The 22,282-nt window shown below is 44.0% G+C and overlaps 1 protein-coding gene across 1 annotated transcript in view; it reads left to right on the forward strand.

Annotated features, from left to right (window-relative positions):
* The window catches only part of brf1a (BRF1 RNA polymerase III transcription initiation factor subunit a), a 159,053-nt gene that overhangs the window by 128,982 nt on the left and 7,789 nt on the right, over positions 1-22,282 (forward strand). The window contains exon 17 of the mRNA XM_049596569.1: positions 13,854-13,905. Within this exon, the coding sequence (XP_049452526.1) occupies positions 13,854-13,905 (52 nt within the window). The remainder of the gene's footprint in view (positions 1-13,853; positions 13,906-22,282) is intronic.

Consider the following 22,282-nt stretch of genomic DNA (forward strand, 5'->3'; position numbering starts at 1 on the left):
CTATTTGAAATATTGTGATGAGATCATTCAAACAGCAGAGAAAAGGTCTAAAATTTGGGGGGGAAATGATAAAAATTTGGCTTTTTAATTCAACTTTTAATTTACCCAAAAAAATCTGTAGTTCTGTCACAAAATAGATCCAATAAAAACCTATAACCTGTAACAAATTGCATGTACCATTGAGAAAGCTCTTAATAATGACATAAAGCGGAGTCATTAACTTCTTTTTTTACAGTAAGATTTCACCCAGTCCAAAAACAAAGCACTCATTTGTTCCTGTGCTTCAAGTAAAGGCTCTGAGAGTCAAACCAAACTGTAGTTGGAGTGACACTAAGTCAGAGAGGTGACCTGAATGACAGTGAATAGGAGAAGACCATCTGCCTTTCTAGAAAATCATTAACACATCCACCACGTTAACAAAAGCCTCCACAGAAACAGGACTGAAGTGCTTTTCAGAGGACAAAGAGGACGCATGTGATGATGTATGAGAGCAGCAGACAGTAACCTGGGTCACTCTCAGGAAAACCAAAAGACTGCAGGGAAGTGAAATGAGGAGAAAATGTGATGAGGTGGGGGAGGACGCTAACGTGAAGACTGAGCTGAGTAAAGTCTGGAGTGTGGGCCTGAATACTAAGATGATGTGATTTCCTGCTGATGGTGGGAAGCTCGTCCCACAGGGAGGGATTACAGCTTTAAATGCTCACTTCCTTTTGATAAAGTTTTAAGAATTTCTGCATACTAATTAAAGGAAAGTTGACCGAAATGTCAATAAATCCCCAAACTAGGCAGGATACAGCCGTCTGTTCTGTGGAGGCTCTGCTGCTGCTGCTGCTGTATTTCCCCATTTATCCCAGTATATTAAAAAGGGTTAAGCTTTAATTAAATGAAAATTATTTAATGACAATGTGAAAACAATGTGAAAGGGGACTCTCCTCAGCTTTTTTTCATACAGTTAATTCATACTTTTACACTGAATGCAACTTAATTTTTTTTTTCGTAACGAGAATAAAAGCATCAACCAGTCATGTTGTGCAGAACGGACATCACCTCATGACATCACAACAATGGTGGACATGTTGATCGTTTGCGTTTCTTGGCACCTTTACAATTTTTTTTCCTGATTATTATATGATATCTTAAAATATGTCTGTAGCCGGCCATGGTGGAACTTAAGCTCCTGTGTCGGGTAGAGGATGACACAGGAGTGGATTTCTAGGGTTGCAGCAATAATATATTCAAGGTATACCGTGATATGAAAACTACATTTGCTTATCTACGATACTGGGGGGAAAAAATACAACTGGACGGAGAATATCACCTTTGTTAGGTTGCCAGCACATCTAGGACTGTGTGTTATCATGTGCAGTGTGCCATTGCTATACTTGCAACATCTAAAATGTATTCTGTTCTGCTTTCGCCCTAGCCTGGAAATCCAGACCCAAATCTAGAAAGATTTAGGGTCTGGCTATGAGTAATGCAGATGGCCCAACTCGAGGGGCGCTACCAGCGGAGCTAACTGGTAGATTAGACTCTTGCCGTATCCGGTCGGCAAAACAGCGAAAACGTCCTTCTTGCAAAGGAAAGATTTGAGCGCCGTCTTCTGTTCCTCTTTTAGAGAAAAAGCCAAGTCTGACTCGTTCATTGTAGCAGCCAAAGCCGTTTCAAACAGCTGGTGTTCATCCGTAGCCATCTTGCAGTGTTTACTGACTGATTCCGGACTTCGTCGTCGCATCGCTGTTGTCATCTGTTTAGCTCGCCTCTGGCCCGCCTATATCAGATACCCCGATGTGATTGGTGCAGCTCGGTTCCAAGGGCATGGGTAATGAGCATCATTACTGAGTGCCAGAGTGACTCGTTGAGCAAATTCAAATTGTGCTTTCGCGAGAACTCTGGATTTCCAGGGTACTTTCACCCCCTAAGTCTGCTAGAAAGCAGTGAGGATAAGGCGCTGGCCTCCAGTTTGCATTTTCCTCATCCCAGTCATCGGCACATCTGGGTGATGTTAGTAAATGTTGGATGTGTTTCCAGTCACATCCCTCACAACTGCAGAGTGACGCTGACGCACAGTTCTGTTCTTATAACTCTCTCTGGTGCTGCTGTAGCTGATCGGTACACCAGGAACTGGCAGGTGGGTCTTCAGCTCCGGTGTTTAAGTTTGTGCTCATCATAGCGACTTAATCACATATTGGAAATAATGACAAACTGGAAAATGTATGTAAAGACACCTTGATGCTCTTCAGTTTATTGACCTTAACAACTGGTTTTATGCATTTGCTACCTCAGCAGTGAAGCATCTAAATCACCAGATTTTGATTTGCTTCACTAAAGACAAATCTGACCTATGAAGGGAAAACAAAAGTAAGAACATGTCACGTTAAAAGCAGAAGTCTTAAGTTTTCAGAGTATTATGGTCCCATTGATGTAGACTGGATAAACTAGAGCAGGGGACTGTTGGTGAGCAGGATTTAGAGTGTCTCCTCGTTTCAGTGATCAATGAATAATAATCAGGACGCAGCACATTGAACCCGTGATGGAGTGTATTACAGCTGCAGGAGTGTAGTAGTTTAGCCTCCCTGATGGACCATTTGGTTTCCATGGTACCTGAGAAGATGAAGGTGTTTAGTGTGTCTCCCACTCCACTGGGCGCCTCATTTTTAACAGCAGCACTTAACAGATGTTTGTGCGAGGTCGCTGGTCATAGTTACTGCTGTTGCTATGCCAAAACGGAGCACGAGTTTGAACTCTGTTTGGAGAAACGAATTACTGCCTCAGTCCTGCCTGGATACGTACACCATATACTGTACACTGTACAGGACTCGCTGAAAGCTGCTGTGCCCCCCTCCTCCACCACCGTCTACTACCGATTGATTGATTAAAAATAAATGTACCATGAGTTCAACATAGAGTAACTATGGTTGCGGGCGTCTGTGTCACCAAGTCGTTTTGTCAGGGCTGAAGTGTTCAACGTGATCTTGTGAAATGTTGCTTTAGGTGAGAAACCTAAATAAATGCAGCTGTTTGAAGGCTCAAGTTGTTGATGTTCTCACAGAAATATAAAACACATATTAGAGAGGGAATTATGATGCACTCACTCACTGGCCACATTATTAGGTACACCTTGCCAGTACCAGGTTGGACCCTTTCTGATCCTTGGTGTCACAGATTCAACAAGGTGCTGGAAACATTCCTCAGAGATTCTGGTCTTAAATAACCACTGGTTACAACCAAGGTCTGCAGAGACCATCTCTTTCTTCCCCATTCTAATGCTCGGTTTGAACTTCAGCAGGTCGTCTTGATCATGATGCCTAAATGCATTGAATTGCAACACATGATTGGCTGATTAGCTATTTGTGTTAACGAGTAGTTGAACAGGTGTTCCTAATAAAATGGCCAGTGAGTCTATAGTATTTTCAGTTAAAAGGCTTTTTTGACTTTTTCTGTCAAAGACCTCACCTGTGTTGTTTCCAGATCAGTGAGAACTAAATCGAAAGCTAAATTTCTTTCATTCAGTTCAGTTTCAGAGACGTTCATTGTGTTACATGTCTAGAATAAAGATATTAGGTATTGTACTTTGAAGAGGAGAACAGAAAAAAAGTTCAGAAACTTTTCCTAATTCACGGCTTATAAAGTTGGAAACATCAAAGCCTGCAATTAGCTCGTCTTGTTTTTCTTTTTAAATATTTTTTCTTCCCTTTATTTTTAGAGCTAAGTTCACCTCAAGGTCTGTTTTAAGGATCAGGTGTATTGTGCTGTAACTCGGATTTAACTCAATTTAAGTGTTCCTTCTGCGTTTTGCAGTATAGCAGAGAGAGCTAAGTGACGGTAGATGTAACGCCGCTTTTAAAGCTTAAAGGGCGACTTCACTGCACCAGCTGCACCGTCACAGAGTCAGAGAGGTGCCAGTCACGTGTGAAATAAAACGTGGATGTTTGTAATTCAAGCATCATGTCAAATCATGTAATTTAAGAACTGAAGTGCGTCTAAGATCAAAATTTTCAAGAGTTTATTTTAGAAAATCGAGTGTGACTTTGTCGCCACAAGGTCTGGCTTTGTAGTGACACGTCTGTGTGTGTGTGTAAGATCATACCCCTGTTAACCCTTTGATCTCTTAGACTCCAGGACTCTGATCCCTGTGTGTGTGTGTGTGTGTGTGTGTGTGTGTGTGTGTGTGTGTGTGTGTGTGTGTAGATGTGTGTTAATAGCGTGTGATCCTCCCCATTTGTGTGATTAGTGGTGTGTAACGCTGTGATCCTCCCCTCTGGTCACGCCACCAGCCTCTGGTGACACACACACACACACACACACACACACACACACACACACACACACACACACACAGACGCAACAGTCAACACTGCCTCATAAAACAATGATACTTTATAAAACACTTTATGATACGTTCTTTGTGTCTCAAGCTGCACTGCACGTCTTTCTTGTCACACTATCTCCCATAAATTAATGTGTGTGTGAGTGTGTGTGTGTTTAGCCCACAGCCGTTAAGTGCCACCCGTCTCAATGAATGGTTAATCTCTGTTCACAAGACCAGTCACGGTCCCCAAAAATATCTGCGAAGGACGAACTGAGCGCCGCAGTGCACAGCCGGGCACTAAATGACCCAGAAATCCCATCCATCTGGAGAAATGTCACAGCTCTCATCAAACGGCCACGGATGGGTTAGTGGGTTATTAAATATGGCCCTGTGTGTGTGTGTGTGTGTGTGTGTGTGTGTGTGTGTGTGTGTGTGTGTGCTTAGCATAAAGACAGGAAGCAGGGGTGAACAGTTAGCTTGGCTCTGTCAAACGTCTTCCTTTCAACACCTCTAAATATCACTAATCAGCACGGTGTGTCTGGATCGTTTAATCTCAGCACGTGTGTTAACTGCAGATGTTGGTTTTACGGAGAGTGAGGTGTCTGAACTTTTACATGTAACCTTTTTTCATTTCTGCTATTGTCTACATTTGGTGTTTGTACTATATTGATCATCTTTATTATGGGTTCAAGCCTCAAAGGTGCATCTCAGTTAACCCTTTAAGCTCTCTTGCAACGCATGTCACATGATGAGGAACAACCAATCAAAGCCGACAGATATCTTTCCCTTCTTCTGTAAATAACAGAAAAGTTGATCATGTTAGCGCAGGGCTACCCAGAGCTTTACGTCTGTCCCACGGACGATAGGCCTACACAGTTAAAGACAGCTCCTGGAAGAAGATCAGCTCTGCACTCAGGATTTTAGGTAAATGGGTTATGATACCGTGCTTGCCGAGGTTGATGCAACCTGCCATCGTGCTCGTGTAAGCTGGCACACAACGGTACAGAAGTGCCCAGCGCCGGACCTCATGTTTTCCAGGCAGTTAAAGACACGGCATATGTACGGCCTCTTACCCAGATTCCTGCACCTTTTTCTGAATAATCCCCGTCTTTCCATCCAAATCATCGTCCTGGTTGTCTTTTTGTTTAATACTATGAAAAACATAAAAATAAAGTGTTCAAAATAAATGAACAATGCGATACCCGGCGTGATTTTCCACTTTGGGTCCTGCTAATGAAGATGGATCCCAGTGCTGGAGGTGGGCCTGAGCCCAGAGCTCTGCAGCGGAACTATTGCATCACTGGTGCTGCTGTGGTGGAGCTGGTCCTCCGTTAATTGCGGGGTTGGTGGTTCTTCAACTACCTCTCCCATCTGTAATGATTAAATGTTGCAGTGTGATGTGGTCGCTGTGTTTTGTCCTTTTAAGGTGATTGGTTCAGCAGTTAGAGGTTAATAAAAGACTCTATAGAAAGTATAGGAGCAGAGGGAGTCTGGATGTATGTGTGGGCACGGGAGTGTGCGTGTTGTTGTGCACACATGGTCATCTATATAATCCCGTCTCTTGTAAATCTGCAGTACCAGGTACTTTGTGTGTGTGTGTGTGTGTGTGTGTGTGTGTGACTGTGTGTGTGACTGTGTGTGTGTGTCTGTCTGTTGAATGGGGTCAGAGCTGTACGGTCCGGCCAGAGGAGAAGAAAACACAATCAGTTCTTTTGGCTGAATCGGCGTCTCCTCCTGCCAAGCTGAACACCGGCCCACAATGCACTGCAGCCTGAATGGACACAGCTCTCTCATTTGTGATGGAGTGTGTGTGTGTGTGTGTGTGTGTGTGTGTGTGTGTGTGTGTGTGTGTGAGTCTGCATTGTGTGTGTGTATGTGTGCGTGTCCTTGTATACTTGTGAGCATTTTGTTTGTGTGTCCTTTGGTGGCTGGGAAAGTATGAGTGGGCTCCGCAGTTAGTTGCGTGTGTGGGTTTATTGTGATTATGTCTGATTTAATTGTGCTGAAAGAAGCAGTGTGTGTGTGTGTGTGTTTGTGTGCATGTGTGTGTGCGTGGCGGCCTCTGAGGATCCAGTCCCCAGCTGGAAAATCGAGTTGGAAGCTCAGATTATTATCATCATTTATTTACATCCGAGCTCAGCGCAGAACTAATTTCATTCAACCCCCACTTTGCAGATTATTCCTCCCCTCCGCCTCGTCCTTCCTCCTCGTCATGTTATTGATTGGATTATCGTATGAATAATGGAATTATGCCCTTTACATTGGTTCGTCTTGGTTTATTCGTGCAGAGCTGAAACACAGAAGCGGTGATGGGATATAGAAGCTGATTTAAAAAAACAAACAGATGCATTCAGCAGCGAGCGAGATTGAAAACAACAAGAGACATGTAGGAACGTCTCACCTCGATGCTAATGAGCTAAAGTACAACATAATGTCAGGAAGACAAACACAGCAGCGTAAACAACACGCTGCACGATTATTAGATCTATAAGATGACAACAATGGGTATGTAAATATGAAAATGGCTCTAATGCAGGAAATGAAATCATGAAGGAAGCTAATGTGGTAACAGCAGAAAGAAAGGATATGTATGTGTGTGTGAGCGTGTGTGTTTTGACTTTATACACAGCAGCAGCAGCTACTGGTTTCATTATGAAATCTCTGTGTGAAAGACTCCAGAGACTCTCAGTGGGAATTACAAATCAAAATATTTGTAATACTGAACAAGAGGAGGGATCAGTTTCAATTTTGGCTCACACAGTTTGGTCCAGTTTATGTGTAGTTGAGTAAGTGAGTTGTTACTGTTTTCTTACTTCCTGTTGAAGATAATTCCCTCTAGACATCTGTCCACGGGAAAGATAAATGTGGAATAATCAGGGCATTGTTTATGGAAGAGCATGTGGCCGACCAGTTTTCAGATGTACCATGTTGATAATGACAGTAACAAGGTGGAACTGAACGATCAGAACTTAATATTGAGAACTGAAGAAGCCTTTTGAATAAATGACAAATGTCTTCCATCACACTTCAGTCTGGTGATTAGGATCCACTTTAACCAGCTATCACTCCCTGTAGGAAAAGTCACAAGATCACCAAAGTTATTACAGTTAATCCTGGAGGCGACATGAATGTCTGAACCAAATTTCATGGCAATCACTCCAATAGTTGTGGAGATATTTCACTCCAAACCACAGATAAAAGAAGTGGATGTAGCCACCGTGACATCGTCCATTGTTTTAAAGCCCTAAATTTGGCATTTTGGCCGTCACCATCTTGGTTATTTGGAGTCATAAGTAACCATATCTGAACGAGAAGTTGAAGCTGAGGAGGAGTGAGGGGTGGATGTGTCCAAGAACTCGAAAACATGGCCATAGTAGTGACCTGTCAATCTCAATGTAGCCACTAGGGTTGAATACAGTTTCGGTACTTTACTTTTCCTGTAATAACAAAAATGTACATTTTGAACAAGCGTCTCTGTCTGCTTGTCTCTTTCACTCTCTGTGTAGACACAACCAACATGTAAAACAAGTTCGTGCTTAAAAAATACAGTCACAGACAGCAGTGATATTAGGCCATTCCCAAAATAAAATAGAAAAGAGAATAGATCAGATATCCTGAAACTGTCAACACTGAGATAGTTCGGCTTAATCAAAAGCCAACAAGGCTCATTCCTAGCTTGGGGGCATCTCACAGTGCTTCCGCCTCCTTTCAGGCCCGACAGCTCCGGGGACCTCTGTTGTCTCTGCAGCAAAGCACCCCGAAGTCAGGAAGTTGCTAGTGGAGGCCCTACCACCTCCCTTCTGAACCCAACGGCTCTGCAGAGCTCTGTTGTCTCTGCTGCAAAGTGCCCCGAAGCTGGGAGCCAGCTAAGGAGCTCTGTGGATGGCTTCCAGGCTCTGGGGCGCTTCGCAGTGCTTCCACCTCATGTCTGAACCTGGCTTTTCTCACCCAGGTGTGCTCGTAGGAACTGAAATTTGGCACTGATTGATTTAAGGTGAATCTGTACTTGGTAGTACCGATGTATTTCGGTTGGTACCCTTAAAAGTACAGAGATCAGTACCCCACCCTCGTAGCCAAGCCCTAAAGCATCCCCTGCCTTATCGTCTATTTTGCACGCAAATGGGACCATAATTTACAAAATGAACATCGTGTTGTATGAAAGAAGACTTGACACTAGTGATTGAGACTATGAGCGTGTCAGGAAAGTGTTTACTGAGGTAGTAAATTAAGTGAGATGTGGGACCATTTTCTCATTGACAATTGTACTTCTTTTTGCAACCATTGGTGTCGCCCCCTGCAGGCCATTAGAAAGAATGCAGACATAAGGAACTTCTGCAATCTCCAGCTCCAAAAGGAAAGATATCAACCTCATGGTGGCACCAGCGGAAAAGTCAGAGGATCACCAAAGTTAATAGACGTCATCCTCTGTATAACATAAACATTTATACCAAAATTTAAGACCGTCCATCCAACATTTGTATGTGGGGTCCTTGGGCCCTGTATGGGACCGTTCACAGGTTCCATATTGGCCCACACACCCCACATGGGTGTCTTTACCCAAGTGGGCCCCAGATAAGATGCCCACTTTGGACCCAATGTTGGCTGGGATATTCTAGTCTGGACCAACACAGCCATCCACAGAGCCACACTGCCTCTGACTCACTCTTTTAACCCTCATTGTTCTCCATAATGATCATTGGAGGCTCACTGATGTCCACCCTGACCTCTGACCTCTCCTCATTATAGACCGTTGGTGATGCTGATGATTCTTCTGTTGGAGTTAATGAAGCAGCTCCATCTAAGGCTGAGCCTCCCATTTAACAACGATTCATCAGAAACTGCTGACGTGCCACTTTCCACTGTGAAACAACTCGCCGTGCGCTCTGAACGTCAAGCATGTTTAGTACCAACAGTTAGAGTATTGTGACTTCTTGAGTTGGACCTATCTGGAACTAAAACGAGAGAGGAATGAAACTTAAAAATTAGACCTCTAACTAAGATAGTAAAAAAATATCCAGCATAAGTTCCCTGCTGAGTCTTCAGATGTTGTGTTTTGTCCAACCAGCTGACAGAAATGCAAAAATATTCAATTACAATGATGTAAAACCAAACAACAAACACTTTTATTATGATTTTACTTGATTGACGGATCAAATTGAGGTAAATTATTTTCAGCTCAATACATAAATGTTGCTGAATTCGTTTTGTGACAGCAGCACCTGGGACCATCTGGGTCCTTCCTGTTTAGAGCAGTTTATCTGACAGCGAATGAAGGTGAGTCATTGTGTTGTATTGATTATTGATACGTTATTGGAGTCACACGCAGGACGACGGCCTCGTAATGAGATTTCCTTCCTTCTATCACCTCCCTCATTTCCCACTCTTATCCACACTTTCCTTTTCTTTTCCTTCTTTTAACCTCCCATCACGGCTCCTTCCCTGCTGCCTCGTACCCTCAAACCCTCTGTTTCTCGTCTCTTGGTGCCATATTTCCCTCTTGGTGCCCCAAGTCCTTCTCATTATTTGCTCACTTTATCCCTGTGCCTTCTTTTTCTTCCTCACCCTTTCCCCACCTCTCTGCCTGTTTGCTTACCTCCCTCTCTGTGCCCTCTATCCTCTCTCCCCTCCTTCCCCCCGCTGTCCGGGTCAGCGCCCAGGGGAGCGAGTAGAGTCTAGCACATGTACGGGGCCCTGAATAGTTCTCTCAGCGGGGAGCGATTCGCCGGCCTGCCTGGGATTTTTTTCTAATGAGCTTTGAGAAAGGAGGGGGGGTAGTGTTGGGGGCGAAGATGCCACATTCTCTGTTACCCATCCTCCCTCCTTTTCCCCCCTTTCCCCTGGTTAAAGCAGATTAATTAAAAGCTCACTCGCGTTCTCTCTCTTATCAGTGAGAGTTGAGCACTTACTGTAAGCCTCCAGGGAGGGCTCAGCGCCGGGCCGGGTGGGCAGGGAAAAGGGGGCGGGGGAGCCTCCGGGAACGATGCTAATTCCAGCCAGGGGGACGGTGGGGACGGCTGCTTAGGAATTACTGCCGGTGGTACGTTCATCGCTGATTATCTCCGCGACTGTCTAGGAAGAGATTGTGCTCACAGACAGTCAGTCGGCCTGTCAGTCAGTTTTTACCCTCGCCCTCGTCAGCTGGTAATTTGAGCCGGTCGCCTGAAGCCAGGAGAGACTCAAAGAGCAGCCGTGGTAATCAAAATGAAATCCTCAACCTTTATAGTGTCAACAGTAAATCCTGTAATAAAGAGTGTAATGAATATAGATATATAAATATATTGTAATGCAGGTTGCAAGGAGCCCTCGCACATTGTTAATAACATCCAGCTGTGCTCTCTGTGCAGATGGCAAGAGTCAGCAATAATTATTGTGTGCACTGACTATTAATATTACAATGATTATTAATAATTCTGTTTTTCACTTTTTCATCTCCGAAGCCTGCTGTGATCCCCACGATTCTTTTGTCTTTGCCAGCGCCTGTCCTTGTTTAAGATAAGGGACTGTGTGGAGATTACTGGGGGTTTTATTTTCTCTTTGCTCAACGTTTTTTTTATGAATTGTCGTACATTTTTTGCACAGATATCGCTCATGCCCAGCTGATGAATCCCCATAACTCTGGCTTTCCTCTGACTTTTCATCTTTGCCATCAGGAGGTCAAAATGTCTCTTTTTCCAATACTTTGGTTTGTCCAATCAGATACCTGCAAAACAAAAAACATGCCGATCAGCTGTACTTTGTGTTTAATGAGCAAATGTTGCTACGCTAACATGCTAAACTAAGATGGAGAAGATGGGATTTGAGGGGGGGGGGGCGACTATTTGTGACATTAGAAGGTGTCACATTTATCTTGCAAGTGTACTCTTCTAACAACATTAGCCCCTGACTCAGACCAAAGGAGACGACTCTAGGGCTGAGAGCACCCTAAGTTATGAGGAGAGTCTGATCCAGGTCTAGCATATAAAAAGAACAACATCTCCCTTATGTCTAATCATCTCTATTCAGCCCCTAAACTTTATAAATAGTCCAACATGTATCCCTGTTTTACACAAATTGACCAATAGAAAAAATACATGACCTTACTGAGGGGACAATAAATTGCCACACATAGTTTGTCCACCAAGTCTAACAGTGTTGATATCTTAACATTACTGACCTAAAAACATCCAGTATGATTTAGGCCGTTCTTTTCAGAGTCTGCTTGCACTTTCCGTGACATGAAAAATTCATGTCATTCCATTCATTATTACAGGATTTTATTGTTGACACAATAGAGGCGCAGGATTTCATTAAGATTACGAGTCTCTGTATTTCAGTGTCACGTCTTGTACTGTGTGGCTGGCTTCAGGCTACAAACTCAAAAACAAGGAAATGGAAATGAAGGACAAGAAACTGGTGAGAGTGAGGAACGAAGCTGAGCACAAACAGCCACAGTGTCCTCAGTGTCGACCTGAACAATGAAGAGTAATATGAACTGTATGGAATGAATATCATTACTCTGAGAGGTTCATAAAATCTACACATTTTAATTCTGTTGTGGACTCACTGACATTTCAGACAGTGCTTCAGTGTGAAAAATGGTCTTCGTTTTCCACAGCCACATGACTCCAAGGTCATGTAGCTGAGCTGGGATTCAAAATAGTGATATGGGATTTCCTGTGTTTGAGTGCGCAGTGTTTCTATCAGTGCTTATGCTCACAATCCAAAACTGTCCTCTGGTCAGTGTTTCCCCTACATTTGTACAGGCCTGGTGGACTGCCAGGCCAACGAGAACCCCTACCAGGTGGGCAAATTTGAAAATGTCAAAAATGACACCAAATATCCATCTAGTGTGTCCCTTATAATTAGTTTGCAGCTGCGCATCGCAGTGACTCCATGAAGGAGACAAGTGTCTGTGGTTAGTTCACATGTCTGTAATAACAGCAGGACAGTCTAGTGTGTGTTATCTAAACTGTTAGTCAGTTGAACAGGTGACGTGAAGATAATGTTGTAATTACTAGTTGCAAACAGGCTCGGTAGTGTGAAGGATTCAGTGTTTTTGTAGGGATGCAGATTTTTAAATATAGACTGTTTTAGGTCCGACGTCTCAATGACATCAGCTTGTTAGCTGGAGGTAAACCCGACTCTCCCCCACAGGGCTGTAGGCTACATAGGAGCATTAAAATGTGTTTGTCTTGTTGTGTTATTGGGAGCCAGAATAGAAGGAGTCATGGCTCAAAACCAGCCGCCACTGCCCGTCAACAAAAACAAAAACACTATGGTTAAATGTGATAAGACCAAAGGACTGGACGGAGGCCATCATCAAAAATGCTCACATGTGCAGCGCACACTTCATATCAGGTTAGGGAAAAAGTATTTCCTGTTGTAGGGATGAATAACGTTATGTGTATTAAGGGTTATCATGTCCACCTCATCAGAAACTGGGGAGGGATTAAGAGGAAGATTGGATTTCTCTGGAACGCTAACTTTTGAGCACATTAGCTAACGTTAGCTTCCATAGCAAAACAAACTGGAGGAAAGCGAGTGTGTGTGTGTTTGCATGTGTGCTCATGCAGGCGTGTGCACAAGTGTGTGTGTATCTAAATGTGTGTGCAAACATATGCATCTATTTCTGAGTGTCTCTTTGCCATGACTCTGTCTTGTCTGGATGGAAGATTCCATCTGCGTAGACACATGAGTTTGACGTCATTGTTTGTAATGTGCAACTGTCAGAAAAACATGCCGGCACTGATAAAGGGAAACCATAAGAAAGGCATACGATCCTGTTAAATGGAATAATTTGAGCTGGTTCTCATCTGAAACCGGTTCTCCTTCCTCATCCCTTTGTGTTTTTAGCTGAGCTAGACCAGAGAATATTCAGTTCACACACGTTGGTGATGCTGTTTTGCTCTCATTGACGTCTGTGATTAGCGTTTTATGAGAAGTGAGCACTGTGCCTGACTCCCTCTGTTGCTTGTTGGCAACCAATCATATGATAACTTAGAGGGCAGTTTGGCCTTGTGTGCTCTGATTAACCCCGCCCCTCCCCAGAATCAGTGATATCATGTACAATATGCCATATTTGGATAAGGATCTGGTCCTTGATGTAGCGATCTGAGTGTGTGTATGGATGTGGTGTGCGATGGATACCTGATGAATATTTGGAAAAATATTGAAAGAAACTTTAAGTGTTAAATTTGAGAATGGAAGTTGATGGTAGAACTGAATGAGTCCACCATCTCTAGTGCAAACCGTTATGGTAACAGCTTGTTATCATGCTGCAGATGCTGTGTCATGTTCATTCTGCCTCTGGGCTCTTTCACTTGAGGATCCTGCAGGTTGCATTTGCATTTTTTGGTCTCATACCTGCTGTTTGTGTGTGTATCACCTGAGTGTCACTGACCTCCAGTTACAAGACACCAAGTGTTTTCCCAAGATGCACAGTAGCAAATTAGGACTGTTGGTTTTTATGCCCACATGAAAAGTGAGTTGACGGTAACACTGAAATATGTGGAGAAAATTTTACATTTGGGACCGTGCTGATGGTGTTTTGTCGTTTGTGTTGCAGGTTGCAGCCGTTCATCACCGGACAGCCCAGCAAAAAGCTCGCCGTGGAGCAGGTGAGCCGCCGTCCATCTTCACCACATCTGCTCTTCGTCTCTGTCACTCGCTCACCCTCCGCTTCGTCTTCCCGCTCATGCTTTAGACCCCTACTGCTCTTAACAGACACAACCACACACACACACACACACACACACACACACACACACGCAAATGTGCGGGAATACTCAGTCACCCAGTCAATCACTCGGACAGATAACTTCCCCCTTCGCTTTTTCCACTCTAAAACACTCACTCAGATATTCACTCACTGTGTTATCTCCTCTGCCTCACTCTTCTTCGCACACACACACATGCACACGCACACACACACACACACACACACACACACACACTCTACCACTACTAGCCATAGTCTCGAGGAAGCTCATCAACTCATTATTGGTAAGTGTAGAGAGTGTCGAGAGAGGGGATGACTTGCAGCAAAGGGCCGCAGGCTGGAATCAAACCTGTGGCTACTGCAGCAAGACATTGCCTTTGTATACTGGACACCTGCTCTACCCACTGAGCCACCAGGCAGCCCTAAATAAACTATTTTTGATTGGTTATTGCACCCATCTATTTCCTGCTCCTAATTGATTCATTATATACCCAAGAATTATTGTTACACGCTGCTGGGAAGTACTGATAATAAAGTCATATAAATGTCAATATATTCATGTTCTTAGAGGGATAGCTCAGCTCTGGTGAAGTGGGGTTATTTATAGTCTGTGTATTACACCCAATAGATGTCAGTAGGTGGTTTGGAGAAGCAGGGAGGAGTCTGACATGGAAGCTAAACAATGTACTGCTGAGGACGGGGGCAGCAGCCAAACCTATTTAAGCCACTTAAAATAATCAATATTAGTTTAAGTGTATGCTATATTTAGAATATTTTCATTGATTTACCTTGCCGTCAGACAGGAAACTGAAGCTGTTTTATCACTCGCTTGAAAGCCAGACTCAATTAAGAAAAAGAGTGATTTAACATCTCTGAACACAGGAGCTGCTGGTCGTCAGCTGCCTCTATCAGTTAGTTAGTCTGTGTTATTATGTGATTTTGGCATTCAAATAGGTTACTTCAGATTCGCCAAAATCACATAGCAACACCAACAAAGTAAGTGATCGAAGCAGCAGTCAAGATTTTCTCAGTATAGCGTACACTTAAACTGATATCGATTGTTTTAGGTGGCTAAAATACAGTTTGCAGCTGCCCCCGTCCACAGCAGTTCATTATTTAGCTTCCATGTTGTTACTCCTGCCTGCTACTCCAAACTGGAGGCGTGCTGACTGCATCTACTGTGGGTAATACACTGATCATGGATAAATGCCCCAAACAACCCCACTTCAAAAAACCCAACTCGTCCCGTTACCAAATAATTGTAGGCCCTACTGTCCGTACTGGTTTCCATCATTTTTTGACCAGAATAACAGTGGAAAAATATATTAAATTGGATCTTTCGTGCTGTGAAAAACATCTAGAGCTCTGTGACACAGAGGAATAATATTTATCGGACTTCGGATAAACACAATACCTGTGACAAAATTGTAAATACATTAATCGTTATGGTATTTGCTGACTATCAGAGTGTAACCAGACTGCTAACTATTTTAAAAGTGATCCAAAACCAGAGGCTTCCTGTCTCCACATAATGAAGCTGTGACTGTAACAGACCTGGAGGCAGACTGTAATTCCCCGTCAGTCTCTCCCGGTCGGCCATTAAAAGCTAATTGCTGATTGCTCAGATCTCCTGCAGAGCGGACGGGGGATAGATAAATCTCCACTCAGGCCGTGTGAGAGGTGAACCTCACTTCGTCTTTGTTTGCCCTTCCATTATTACTCCTCCTCCTCCACTCTCATTCTCCCTCCAGGGCGCTCTCTGCTCCTAAAAACTCTGACAGGGTCTTAAAATAAATACGGCCTAAAACTTGGACATAAAAATGTCTTAAACAGCACTTTTAGAGGTCTTTTTTTTACCACCCTGCAGTGATGGGCTTCTGTTGGCCCGCCGTCAGCTTTTAGATGAATCCAGAAAGAAGACAATATGTTCCCTATCTGCTTTACTAAACCCGGTGTCTTTGAACAGGATGTCCTCATTCTGCTCATTTATAGCTTCACAGCTTTCAGCAGCCATCTTCAGGCAGATACACGACACTTTTTCTCCAACTTTATTTCTTAATTTGATTTTAAATTGGACCCAAATTCAATCACAGGTAGCTTTACATCTTCAAAGTCTTAAATTTGGCTCTCTGGACTTCATATACACTCTGTGCTGCTCTTTTTTATACCCCCATATCTCCTTTTACACATTCCTAACTTCTTACTTCCCTGTCAGCTTCACACTACTGCTGATCTGTCTCATTTCTAATGGTTCACTTCTCTCTTTTCTCCTTTTCTGCCATGTTCGTCTTCATCACTCCATAAAGAGGCAAACTGGTAGGAGTCATTTCAGGAGTCCAGCGTTTGGGAAGTTAAAAGTCAGTTAAGTTATTGACAGTTGGAGTATTTTTCGGGCCCTGTTTCAACGAGCTGTAGCGCAGGGTTGAAAGTGCAGGGCGCAAGTGCTTTTTGGACGTGTCCAGTTTCACTTTTGCTTGTTAAACGGCGCATAATCTGGGCACAAAGTAAGACACAGGGGGCAAAGGGGTTGTATCGATTCCCTTAATTTGGGCATAACATTAATTCAACCAACCAGAGTGTCATCTCCCATTACCTTCAAAAGCCGGGTGAGCCATCACCTGGTGCGCTGATATTTACATGGCAGACTCAGCAAATTGGAGTGTTTTTTTTGTTGAGGAAGTGGATCTGCTCAAGGTGAAGTGAAAGCATGCAAGCAGACCATCTACAGGAGCAAGAGGGATCCACCAAAGCTCCCTGAGGTGTAGCAGGCATAGGACGAGGTCGTGGTGAGCATGTCTTCATCTTCTGACGTCACCAGAACAGCTGCACTTTGCCGAAAGCAGAATAATGATGTCAGGAAACGGGGCAAACCGCTCTGCACTGCACGCATGTACCCATTTTTGACAGGCTTGGTTTGGTTTGGTTAGGGCCGTCAGCCCAGCACAGCAGGGATTTGCATTTCCATTAGAACAGGGCTACCTGCTTGAAGGTGTGTGATGATGGCTGGTCTGGAGAAATGACGTTTAAAAGCAGTCTTTTAAAGGCAACAACAGTCGGGGTTGGCTGCAGTTGGCGAGACTTCACCGCTAGCATGAGGGCAGGCAGACGGGCCTTTGGATCTAGTCCTGAGAAAGTCCGTCTCCGGAGCAGACAATGGAAACACAAATCGGCGCAGCATGGCTTTACTCAAAGAGTGACAGTGGAAAAAGGGTAATAAGCTGACACCACTGATATTAGATTACGTTAGCTCTGTCAGCAGTGTTAGCACCATTAGCTGCTAGCTGCCAGCTCAGCCACCTCCATGTTGAGAGCTGTGTGTAAACAGTGGCGCCTCAGAATCGGAATTGTAGATAAGCTCTAAATTTTGCATACAGCTCCTTTAAAAAGCTAAAGCGTCATTAGAGTGTTACTGAGCTGGGTTGAATGTGAGGTGTCGCCGCAGGGATGGTCTTCACTTTCACCTCCAGCACAGATTATTCTGTAGTGCCATTAAATTATCCCAGAGACTCAAGTGTGTCTAAATTGGGAACACTGAGGATCACTAAAAGAAAACTTAACAGAGGGTAAAAAGTACTTTCAGGACAAGTGACTCCTTCTCCTCCTCACTCCTCAGCCACCTCCTCCTGTTGTTCTGCTTTTTAAATCTCCCTCTTCTTTCATCGTTCCTCATCATTTAACTTTATGCTTCATTCCCTCGTGTTCTCGCCTCTTCTCGTTAATGCTTCGCTCTGCTGCTGTCCTCTATTTCCCGTTTTTCTCCCTTTATATTTCCTCTCTTCCTCTCCACATTCCTTCCCATCCCTTCATCTGTCCCCTCCTCCTCCTCCTCCTCCTCCTCCTCCTCCTCCTCCTCCTCTTCCTCTCCCAGTCTTTGTCTCCCCCTCCATCATGTGCTGTTGGCAGCTCTGAATGGAGGAGCTTGGGGAGCTCAGGCTCTGTCAACCAGGAAGAAAACATTGCCACGAGGGGCCGGGTCAACAAGGCTTGTTACTTAGCAACCCCCTTACCTCCCCTGGGAACTGGAAGCAAACGGCCGTTGCCATTGGCTGAGGCTGCTCCTCTCTCGCTTGCAGCTCCTGTTATGTAACGCTGCAGCGACAGGGCCATATTGAAAAGAGATGTTTGTGCTTTGGGTGTCGCTTGCCGAGCTCGTTCTGTTGGTCGCTTAACAACAAACTGATTTCCTTCCCCCTCTTCAGTGACCCGGCAATTAGTCTGTACATTTTTCAGACAAGCCAAGGGAGGAAACGATCACTTTACAAGACAGAGGAGGAGTAACAAGTTGATTTCTGCCAATTGAAAGTGGCCCAGCTGTTCTCTGCTGCCCTCTCCCTTCTTCTTCTGCTCACTTGGACCACATTTAGACTGAAGCTCTGGCGGAGGGAGCCGACAGCACAGTGTGAGACGTGGGGATTTTCAGAGAGGCTTAGAAATCTGAAAGGGGTGATGAGGTCACGGGAGAGGGGCTTTGAACTGCAGACAGTCGCTCTGGCGTTGCAGCTCTAGTCTGCTTATGCAAGCAATAGTCTTGGCAATTGATGGCTGAGTCTATTTGAAGTTGGGTTCTCAGAGAAGCTGTCAGGCCTGGCCGGCGGTAAACCACATGACGTGCAGCGTTTTCAGCTCGTCCTGCAGAAACGCAGTGACCTCCTCGTTCACCCCGGTGAAGCTGAGAGGCAGAGGGCTGATGGAGCTCTGATTGTTCATTTCTCTTTGTCTGGAAGCAGACAAGATGTGAATAGACAAAGGTAGAATTATTTTGTTCACATCAGATTGAGAACAAAGCAGAATTAGATTTAATGAAGTTATCAGAGACTTAAAAGTCGAGCTTCATACACAGGAAGGCATTTTGTGCAGAATCAAGGCAAATTTGATGAATAGCATGCTTTAACAACAAGGCAGTTGTACGTCTTTTGTCCTTCTTACACAAAGATCCCGCAATGCTGCCACAATAAAGACCCTTTATCATACTGGCTTTGCTTTTGTTTACACAGAACCAAACAACGGCAGCAAAATGCCACCCCAGTGCTTTATCTTAGATATCATGACCAGCGCTCTGGAAGCAAAAGAGGTGCAACAGGTGTGACGTGTTAAACATCAGCGTAATGTGACCTATAGCATATGGGCTGGACAGCGCTAACTAAATAATAACACACTATACTTTACCATTTCTGTCATATGGCAGTTTATCTCGCCCTCTGCTTGGCGGGTAAGGAGCTCCCGGACCTCCTGGACCTCATTGTCTCCCCAGTTTCCAGCCTTTATAGTTGCTGTTGTTCTTTTCTGAGTTAGCTGCTAACTGCTGCTAGCTCTTTTAAATCTCCTGGTGATGGGTCGCACATATACCAAAACGTCACACCCGTCCCATCCTGTTGGCTCACAGTTTTTACACAGACATTGATTAGCGGTGCTGTTACTCCACTGCTGGTTTAAAGGCTGAACAACTCTTTCTTATTCTGTGTTTGTACCTTTAAAGCAGAGCAGCTAGGTGGAATATCCGCTGCGAGGTTGTACAGGCAGTATTTGTTTTTTCATTTCCACTCTGTTCTGCATGGTAGAAATTGTTTTAACGCTGATTAATCCATCGAGGCCATTAGTGACACTAATCACGGCCAGAACCCATCAGCTGCTAAACAAAACATGCTGCTTGTGATTTTGTATCTAAAAAGGTCAACATTTTGTACAACAGGGACGTGATTAACTCGACTTTTAGTTTTCTGAGTTAAACTTTCTGGTTGTCATGTTATTTAAAACACTGAGAGAAATGTCTGAATATAATCCAAACTGCGGTTAGCTCTCACTTCATTTAGTTCTGCCAGTTGTTCCATGCATGAGTAAGTGCAGGCGATCAGATGTCAACATCCTCACACCCATAAAACCCTCTGAGCGGTTGTTTCCTGTCGTCGGTTCAAGTTGCCTTCTCGCTCCTAACGAGCCGTTCTCTCGTTAAAGCGCCGACACTCAGACAGCCGACAGTGTAAATACTCCAGAGTTTGATTCCTGCTCTAACGTGCAACAAGATGTTTGTAGTGCAACATTATCTCTGTGTAAATACGCGCAGTGATGTCGTAGCAGCACAAAAACATCTTGCTCGTCCTTCTCCACAGCTTTATCTCCTCTCACACACACCCTCCATCCCGACCCATTTAACAGCTCTCACCTCCTAATTAGTCTGGAGCAGCGTGTTTATGCTGTTGTGTTTTCTTTTTAATTATTTTTTTAATGTTCTCGCATTGTTGCCTGTGTTCAGCGGCAGTTAATGAGGCGTCCAGCTCCTGTGATGAGGAGCCTCGTGCAGCCCATTGAGGTTCAGCGGGGATACACTCAGGGGAAAGGGAAGGACAAAAGAGAAGGAGAAAGGAGAGGAAAGCGCCGTGTGTTCATGGCAGATATTTTAGCTTATGATATTTTTATTTTTTCATTGTGTAATCGTCGGGTAAAATCGAAATCTAAAGGATATAAAAAGCAGAAGCGGTGCAGGAAAGCGGGAAGGAACGAGGGAGAGTCGGAGCCAAAACGACAATGAATGTGCACCGGCACAAAGGAAGGAGTGAAGGATGAAGTGAGGAAGGATGTGGGGGTAGAATAAAAGAGAGGCAAAGTAGAGGAAACATGAAATAAAAGCAAGGTGGGAGGAAAGGAAGGAGGCAAATCTGGGGGAGAGATGGCAGAAAGGAAAGGCCCCAGCAGGGACTCTAACAGGCTGTTGCTGAGGAGAACAGAAATATCTCTCCATCACACTGTGGACCCTCCACCTGCTTCTCCTCCAGCTTTATAATTAGCCCTGGCTGAAAGGAAAGTGATAACATGCAGGTTCCCTTTTAGTGGCTGTGGAAAAACTGAAGACGATGGGTTTCCTCTGCACAAGTGTCGATTTGTTTTATTCCAAAGCTGAAAAATCTGCAGCACTTAGATGAAAAATAAAGTAAAAGTCTTCTTTTAGAAATATTTTATTAGTTTCTCTGGCTTAAGGCAGGTAGAAATGAAATCCTCCTCCATGCACGCCCGTCCTCCCTGGTGTAATAGTCTGTTTGCCTTTTGATATCTGTACAGTTCATCACTAGGCAAAATAAATAAAGCTCAGATTGAAGTTGAGAGGTGGTTCTTCAGAACGAGATCGGATGCACCAGAGTGTTTTCCGAGGGGAAATTTTCTTTGTCCGACAGCAGCACAGTTTTAGAAACAGATCCTATTGAATCAGCCGTCGTCAAGTGCAAGTGCGAATTGATTTGGTGCCTCTGTAGCGGAGCCACATCGATGTGTTATGTGGTGTTTTTCCTGATTTATGTAACCAAACCTTGAGCAAAGATGCAGCCAACAGTTAAACCTGATGATTTGTATGGACATGAAAAGCTCCCGGTTAAATAATCCATACTGCTGTGTTAGAACATCTGATTTTTGGTGAAAAGAATTTAAAGCTGCAGCTTGTATACGTTAAAACTATCATTTTTACAACTACTCTAGTCATCAGTCATCATTACAAAGCAAAAGCAGCATATGTATACATTCAGTAGGCTGTATCTTCAGTACCTAGCTAGCTAACCCTACACTTTTCAGGGTCTGATTTTGGTTTTGGAACAGGGAAGAAACGTATATCTTTTTCCAACCTCTCCAGGTAACGAGTATCATTAATACACAACGTGCCCCAGGCACAACATTTAGCTCCAAATCCATGAAACCAGCCTGAAAATGAAGGAAATCTGAAACAATGGAGCACAGCTGTGTTGTTGTCGGACCCTGGTCTGAGTCGACCTGATGCTACGTTATGACTGGCCTGTCTGTGTCCAGGGGGCAGGACTTAGCAAAGGGTCAATTACTTTGCTGACTACAGTGTTACCATGACCCATAAAGCTGATAACCAGAGCTATTAAAACAGTCAACTACAAGTCTCAATGAGCATTTTGATCAGAAACATTCGATCACTTTGCATAAAATTGGGTTGCCTGCAGCGCTGAAGCTGAAGCTGAAGATAACACTTTGTGGACCTGATAAAAACATTCACCACCCCCGCATGCAGAATCAATGCTATTCCCTAAAGAAATATAATCAAGTAAATGTTCTTGTTGGCCTAATATTCAGATTATTGAACACCATTTTACTCTGCATTGTTGGGATCATTGATTTGTAATTGGAGCAGCCCAGAATTGTCAGCTAAACATTAATTCTGAAAACTCCAGAATAATATTAGGTTTCAAAATTTGTTATGCTGTTCATTCCAAATGTCTACGCTACCTGAGTTAGGTAACTAAAAAACAACATCAGACAATTTTAGCCTC

This window comes from Epinephelus fuscoguttatus, linkage group LG14 (assembly GCF_011397635.1).
Source record: "Epinephelus fuscoguttatus linkage group LG14, E.fuscoguttatus.final_Chr_v1".
Lineage (NCBI taxonomy): Eukaryota > Metazoa > Chordata > Actinopteri > Perciformes > Serranidae > Epinephelus > Epinephelus fuscoguttatus.